The sequence below is a fragment of the Corvus moneduloides genome, chromosome 9 (assembly GCF_009650955.1).
Source record: "Corvus moneduloides isolate bCorMon1 chromosome 9, bCorMon1.pri, whole genome shotgun sequence".
In the NCBI taxonomy this organism is placed as follows: domain Eukaryota; kingdom Metazoa; phylum Chordata; class Aves; order Passeriformes; family Corvidae; genus Corvus; species Corvus moneduloides.
The window spans coordinates 18,432,455-18,440,243 of NC_045484.1; the positions used below are offsets into that span (position 1 = coordinate 18,432,455).

Sequence of the window (7,789 nt, forward strand, 5' to 3'; positions counted from 1 at the left end):
ATAATCCCTATGTAAGATGACAAACATTTACTATCTATAAGGCATTTAAACATCCTTGTGGAGCTCTAACCCTTTTACTGCCCAGCCTGATGTTAGGTGCTCGTATTTTACCTTTTCTGTCAGAGACCTTAAATAATTCAATACCTCAAGCCTTCCAATAAAAACATTTTTAAAATGTATGCAAGACCCACACTTGTAAAACTGTGGTGGTCAAACTCTTTTTTTTTTTTTTTTTTTTTTTTTTTTAAATATCATTAAACACATCCAGATCAGCTATATACACCTAAGTTGGAGAACAGAATTGTTTACCAGTTTCTAATGGAATGGTTCTTCAATTCTGATCTGGGATAAATCCTCCTTATGCAGCAAATCAGAAGAACAGATTTTAATGACACCTTCAAATCTGTGGCTCAGCATGCTGTGTTTGTTTAGGAGCTGTAGTAAAAGCAGAAGACAGTATTTTCACAGGTTTTTTAGCTCAGCTTTAGAAAAAGTACAAAGGTCTTTAAAATGTAATGTAGCAGTAGTACCAGGAAACCAAGAACACAACACTGCAGTCGCAGGCGTACAGCAGCAGAAGCACAGAGGCCACAGCTCGGCTCAGACAGCGGGAAGAGGAGGAGCTGCATTACAGAGCAGGCACCGGAAGCCTCTCTGAACACCACTTGCAGAAAAAGCCTCAAGACAGACAAAGCCAAGACCATGAACAGTCTTTACTTCTATCAGTTTTTCACAGCACAATGAGACACAGCACAAAGTTTGTACAGCGGGATCTGCAGACAGTTTAAAAACAGGCAATTATCTTTAATAAAAAGCATCGAGTCTGAATGAAAATAATATGAAGACAAACAATACTGAAGCTAATGATCACCTTGCTTGCTTTTGATTGTCTGAGAAGTTCAAGACTTCTCACAGTGCCTTTAATGTTCTCCACACCACCTTCTCCAGACACCCTAGTGTAAAGGTTTAGTGTAAAGCTTAATGCGTCTCAACTCATACGTTTCACAACCTTTTCCTCTTGCTCTCAAACCCTGCTCACGTGTGGGGAGGTGCAACAACTGTCATAATACAACATTCTGATTCACAAAGAGCAGCACAAGTGTTGTACATAATTTAATTTGCACTTCTGTATATAAATGTTTACTATTGCACACTATTGCAGCACTTAAAAACATCTAATTATTTGCAAAAATTAGTAAAATACTTTAAAGGATTTAAAAATAAGGGTTTTAATGCAACTGACAAGATAATAAAAAAAGCAATTTACTTAATGAGATACAATCCTTTATGTTGGAAATGAAAGTTACATACAACTAGAGTACAATTAAAATATACCATATAGTTCAACACTTAATTCCTCAAATGTGTAAAATTAACAAGCTTCTACTGTCATAGATATACAATTTTTCCATATTGTGAAAAGGATTTTTCAAATTAAATACAGGTAACATAATATTCTGTAGTTATATTTCATGACTGTGTTTAAATGAGAGGGTTGTATAATACTCACATTGTCAAATGTACTCACTAATGCCTTGGAAATTGCACACTTCCCCTCCTTTTCCAAAATAGAATCTCATTTCCATACTGAAGTCTATTATGCCATATTGGAAAAGTGTTTTACTTTCTAACAGGATTTTCATAAAATTAAAAAATAGCATAATATCATGGCATTATGATGACTTTTCCACTTACGCTCGTGTAGAATTTAATCTGGATATCAGACAGACATGTCAGAACCAATTTCCTAGACTTCTGTCTTATTGTACACGCAAGATGAATGATTACAGTATTTTACAGAACAGAAAAATCTCTGAACCTTCCTAGAACTATAAATGTAATGATTAAAAATTAAAATCATAACAGAATCAAATTGTGATCTCCAACATTTATTAAAATCTTTTAAAGTTCATAAACGACAACAAAGTTACTGTAGAATTTATCGCATACAGCTAGCATACAGCAGCATGTCCTTGGTCTAAATGAAATACAAAAGATTTTAACATTTTCATACAAAGGATTTCTTTAAATTTATTAATGTGACGATATATCTTTGTTACATAAAATTTGCTACAGCAAAGTATCTTATACTTTTCTTGCATGTATGTAAATATGGGTGGACAAAGACTGCATTCAGTGTCAGCCTCCTAATGACGTTGTGCAAAAATGCTCAACAACCTAAACATACAGAACATCGGTGGTATGTTTCATACTCTTTTGTAAAATGTCTACAAAGGCTTTTCTTTTAGGAGTGTCGTACAGATTAAAAGGAAGGAATGCCAGCTGTTTATTTGCACTGGCATTCAAAGAAATCCAATGGCTATATATCAATATAGCTCATTTTTTAAAAAAAAGAATCATCCTTGTATGCATGTAAATTTGTCATAAAACATGAGTCTAGTTTAAACTTTTAGATGTGCTGTTTTAAGACAGGTCACTGAGACAGCCAGAACCAAGTGTACAAATAAAACTACTATGAATAAGTTTAAAAGCAACCCCGAAAAAAGTGCTGAGCCGCTGATTATTAACATTGAAATAAATGTGTAAAAGTGCCCAAAGCTAGCACATGGTAGCAATACCTTTTAAGTCAGTTGGTGAGAGTATACAAAACATAATTAAACCCAAATACTTGTATCTGTGTGACCATACATTCTGATTGATTGAAAGAAAGTAGGTTAGAAATGAAGACACAACGCAACTAAAATAAACTCAGCTGTTGCAGTTTTTAAACTTGATCTCTTTTCTTCTTGAATGAAGTGCTGTAATTAAAAAGAAAATGATTGTAGCAGTACTCCATCCTCAGTTTACTAATATAGTATACCAGAATAAAAACTTGGCAATAACCTCTTATTCTTAACAGCTAACAAAAAATAACCGTGTTCATCCAGCGATGCATCTAGAACATTATTTTGCATTTGCTAAACCATTTGTTTTTCATAGCTAATGGCAGAGCGCATTTTGCTTTTTGTGGCATGGTGGTTTTTATTCTAATGGATGCCTTTTTTAATCAAAAAAGGCTTGAAGCAAGGAATACTTTGGGAGCCCAAACATTGGCTACTTTTTAAAAATTAGGAAAAAAAAAAAAAAGAAAAGGTGAATCAAAATGAATTCTCTACAGTACTGACCAAAACTTCCTTTAAGAGTTTAGGGTTCTTGATCTTAAACAAGCCATTTCATACCTGTCAACTGAAATGCTGGTAAGTTGACTTGGTTTAATATGGTCCAAAATCCAGACCAGATGGAATTACTCCCTCTCATGAGACTGTAAGCTTTCCATGGTACAGTCTGGTTATGGCAATTTGCCTACTGCCTAGGTGGGAAATACAAAGGAAGGAGGCAGTGACGAAAACTGCAGGGATGTAGAAAACCAAGGCACGGGGTCTAGCTACTGTCCCCTACTTAAGCCATCCAATTGATTCTACTGAATTTTGGTCAGCCTCCAGGAAAAAATGTTTTTAAGTTAATTTAGCAGACATTTATATGGCGATAAATACTACCTTCAAAAATGCTAAAAATGTTGGCTAGGTTTAGTCTGAGCTACTAAAAAATTATTATAAATTGTAGCATCAGACACAAGACAGACATGAATTATTGGCTGGCACAGACTAGAAGCAACATTTATCTTTCACTTCAGTCTAAATCACACTAGCCGCAACACCTTCCATTTCACTCACACAAATAATACATTATTCAAAATAAAATGGAGCATTCTTGGGTAAAAAACTACTTCATTTCAAAGGGGGAAAATGAACAATACACAGAAACAAAGAACGACAGAAACCAAAGTTAAGTAGGAAAGTGGTCTATTATTCTGTGTTACTGCACAAACAGTGCTTGCTTAATTGTGCCTAGTTAGAAGGGTTGGTGCAAACTGCACACATGGAAGATGGCAATAAAGACCTCAGTCAGCTTTGTGGAATGAAGTAACTAGGTAACTGTTTTGACATATGATGGTCTCAGCTCCACCTCATCTGTTAACAGAGTGCAAAGATCCCAATGTGAGCCCTGATGTCATCTTGTCCTCTTACTCCTACTAAAAATCAGCAAATTCTTTTGCACATTTTTCTGTTAGAGACGCACGAATATCTTCTTCTTCATAGTCATCAAAGTTGCTGGTATCTCCAGGACCTCTGCACTTTGGTATGAATGGAGCTTCTACCTGTATTGGTGGGAGACACAAAAAGGCACATGAAATGTTACTGGCCTAATACCAGTAGATTTAGCATTGTAATGATGAGCACAGCAATACTCCCATTAACTTTTCAAATCCTGCCAAGAAATCAGGTATTACAGGTTTAAGCTGTGGCTCATAAAACCAACCTAAGAAGGTACAGGCCTAGATGTGTGAATCTAAATTGATAAAGACTAATCTCTTGCTGACAGGCATCATTAAAAATGACTTCCACTTCCAAACAAAGATTAGTTCTCTCCTTGCAGAGGCCATCCTGCTCCTTCCAGCTCATTAGCACAGGACATGGAGAACACTGATTGCCGCTACCACTACACAAAAGCCTTAGGGAAGTTTGGAACACTCTCCTTCCTACTTAATAATGATCTTCTATTTCCAAATAAAAACTAACCTAATGCAAGTGTAAAAGAATTTGTTCTGCATATCTTATGAAGTTCCTCCTAGGACCTAACTAGGTGAGAACTGAAAGCCTTCTCCAAACTAGGCCACAATGAGACACAAGCAATGACTTGAAGGAGTCACTCAAAAACAGTGCCATAAGCTAAGCAAAATTACAACAAAATTGTGCAGGTGATGCAAATTTAAACCTGGAAACACAAAGTAATCTGACAAGTATCTCTCTCCCAAACATCCCAAGGAATAAGTATGCCAGAGGTAGAATGGTGGGGCGACAATGAAGCAGGACAGGCACAGCTCCAGCTCAAGCTGAGGCAGAGGATCACACCTCATTGTGCAACCAGGTAGATTGCTGATGGTGGGGGGGTGTGTCATGTGTGTAGATCAGTAAATTAAAGAGGTACAGCACAGACTAACACAAATTAAACTCCACTGACTGTGGGCAATAACATTATACACCGCCAAGAAGAAACAGTAACTTGTGCATTCATGAGTGCAATTGCCATGTGTGTATCCTTTTGTTCCTGAAACAATATACGCATTTTAGCGGTATAGCCTGAGTGAGCACACAGTCTGTGTACATACCTAGCCTACAAAGCCACACATTGACCATTATCTGAATTCTCTCTGTTTTCTTAAACTGACTTTCAGTCACTCTCTTACAACAAAAATCAGAGCACAGAAAATACCTCATTTACTGCTTGAACTTTAGAACACTTTCAAATGAGACATGTCAGACCTTTCCCTATTATCTTCACTATGGAATCTCCAAAGAGATTGCAGGAGGTAACACTGGTTTATAGTGGAAATACCTGTTTGGCCCTAAGTACAATCATCTTATCAGGCAGTGTGTTAATAAATATGGAAACACACAAAGAAAGGAAGATTTGATTGTATATCATGCAATGGGTGAGCAACTGGCTCACAGGTGGGCCACAAAAGGTTACAGTGAATGGGGTGACATAAGACTGGCGACCTGTCACTAGTGGGGTTCTGCAGTGCTCAATCCTTGGCCCTGTGCTCTTGAGCATCCCCATAAATGATTTGGATGCAGGAATGGAAGGGATACTAAGTAAGTTCATAGACAATAAAAAACTGGGAGGAGCTGTTGACTCCGTGGAGGGCAGGGAGGCCCTGCAGAGAGACCCTGACAAACTCGAGAATTGGGCAATCAGCAAGTGCCAAATTCTGCACCTGGGATGAGGCTATGCTGGATGTATGGACAGACTGTGAGACAAGAGGCTGGAGAGCAGTGCTGTGGAACAAACCTGGGGGTCCTGGTTGATGGCAAGTTGGGTCAGCAGTGCCCTGGCAGCCATCAGGGCCAACCGTGTCCTGGGGACATCAGGCTCAGCATCGCCAGCCGGGCAAGGGAGGGATTGTCCTGCTCTGCTCTGCACTGGGGCTGCCTCACCGCGTGTCCTGGGGGTGGTTTTGGGTGCCACAAGGTAACAAAGACATGAAACTATTGCAGTGTCCAAAGGAGGGCAAGAAAGGTGGTGAAGGGCCTTGAGGAGAAGCCGTGTGAGGAGCAGCTGAGGGCACTGGGTCTGTTCAGCTTGGAGGAGACTGAAGGGAGACCTCACTGCAGTTCCAGCTTCCTGAGGAGGGGAAAACGGGAGGCAGGTACTGATCTCTGCCCTGTGGTGACAGTGACAGGACCCGAGGGAATGGCCTGAAGAGTCAGGGGAGGTTTAGACCGCACATCAGGAAAAGCTTCTTCACCCAGAGGGTGGCTGGGCACTGGAACAGCTCCCCAGGGCAGTGAGCACAGCCTGACAGGTTCAAGAAGCCTTTGGACAATGCTCTCAGGCACATGGTGTGACTCCTAGGGTATCCTGCGCAGAGTCAGAGTTGGATTGGATGATTCTTGTGGGTCCCTTCAAACTCAGCGTATTTTGTGATTCTCTATCCGAAATATTAAGTAATTGACTGGTTTACTTATGACCGTAGCATTAAAAAAAAAAAAAAAAAATCATTCACATGACATTAGCTGCCAAGGAACACTAAGTTCGTTCAGGAGAATACATGTTGTGGTAACAGCCACTGTGAAAAACTAGTATGAACCGAAAGTTTATTGCTGTATTTCTATGACTACTTGAATGATATTACAATCCATGCTGTTGTTTCAGACCCTCAGTATTAGAGTATTTATTCTTTATAATTAGAAGCTTCAAACTTATTTGGCATCAGTTTTCACAACCCTTTAAATCTAGTAATAGCTATTCTGACTGTACTACGTGTTAACATATAAAAATATTTCTTATTTCTGTGAAAGTATTTCACTATAGCAGTACATTAGGAATGCTAAGAATGTTTAGCACAGTATTAAAACACCTGCTTTAATATTATGGGACCTGGGTGTTCCCAAACAGCATACTGGCAAATGAAACTCAGGGCATATAAATCTGCCTTGCAAAGAGGCATTAAGAAAGCGAAGAACAGATAATTAGAATTCTACAATAGGGAATATTTTCTTAAAAATATCTATATTTAATGCAAGGAATACAGGATGCGTTAATTGTACCCTGTCTTCTCGTAATTAATACTTTAATGAATAATTCAACAACTGTACTGTCAGTTTGTGTAGCCAAACAACCAGTTTCTTTTTATAAACTATTGTTGGTATTTAGGTTTGGCCCTTAAAATACTGCTGTTACAGCAGCAAGTTCATGCCTCTATAGTCAAGACTGTTAGCATTTCAAATTCAAACCAATTTCTTTTAATATTATCATTTATCTCTAGCTTTTTTTTACAGTATCAAGACAAAGCAAGAACAAGGAGGGAGCAGGTTGCTTTAGGAGAAAAAAGAAAGGCTCTAGCTTTGGCTTGAGCTTCTCCACACTGAAGCACAGTCTGAGTGCTAAGAGCTGGCTGGAAAGGAAAACAAATTCATCTCTGCTGTGGAGGAGTATTTATAGATGCCACTATAGCAGGGTTTAAATAAAAAGTGAGAGAGGCAGGAGATGCCTCATCCTGAGATAATCCAGAAATAGACTAACACACAATATGTGTGTTAAAGAGAACGTGAATGTACACAGAGGTCCAGGATAAAATACCCAAAAGAAACAAACATAACTCAATCAATACATATGCTTTGGAGTTTTAAAAGATTAAACTACTTTCACCCTTTCTCAATTTCGAGTCACAGATCTAGGAAATAAAAAATAAGTACAACAATTAGAAATTTTACTTCAACCTCTA

The 7,789-nt window shown here is 38.3% G+C and overlaps 1 protein-coding gene across 6 annotated transcripts in view; it reads right to left on the reverse strand.

The window, feature by feature from the left end:
• Nucleotides 1-778: 778 nt before the first annotated feature.
• Nucleotides 779-7,789, reverse strand: part of PRKACB (protein kinase cAMP-activated catalytic subunit beta) — a 68,283-nt gene continuing 61,272 nt past the window's right edge. For 5 of the 6 annotated variants that reach the window (XM_032117526.1, XM_032117525.1, XM_032117523.1 and 2 more), the window contains one exon: nt 779-4,159. In XM_032117526.1, the coding sequence (XP_031973417.1) occupies nt 4,034-4,159 (126 nt within the window). In that variant the 3' untranslated portion in view covers nt 779-4,033. Of the gene's footprint in view, nt 4,160-7,764; nt 7,785-7,789 lie in introns of those variants that run through there. The other variant, XM_032117524.1, reaches the window with a different exon arrangement.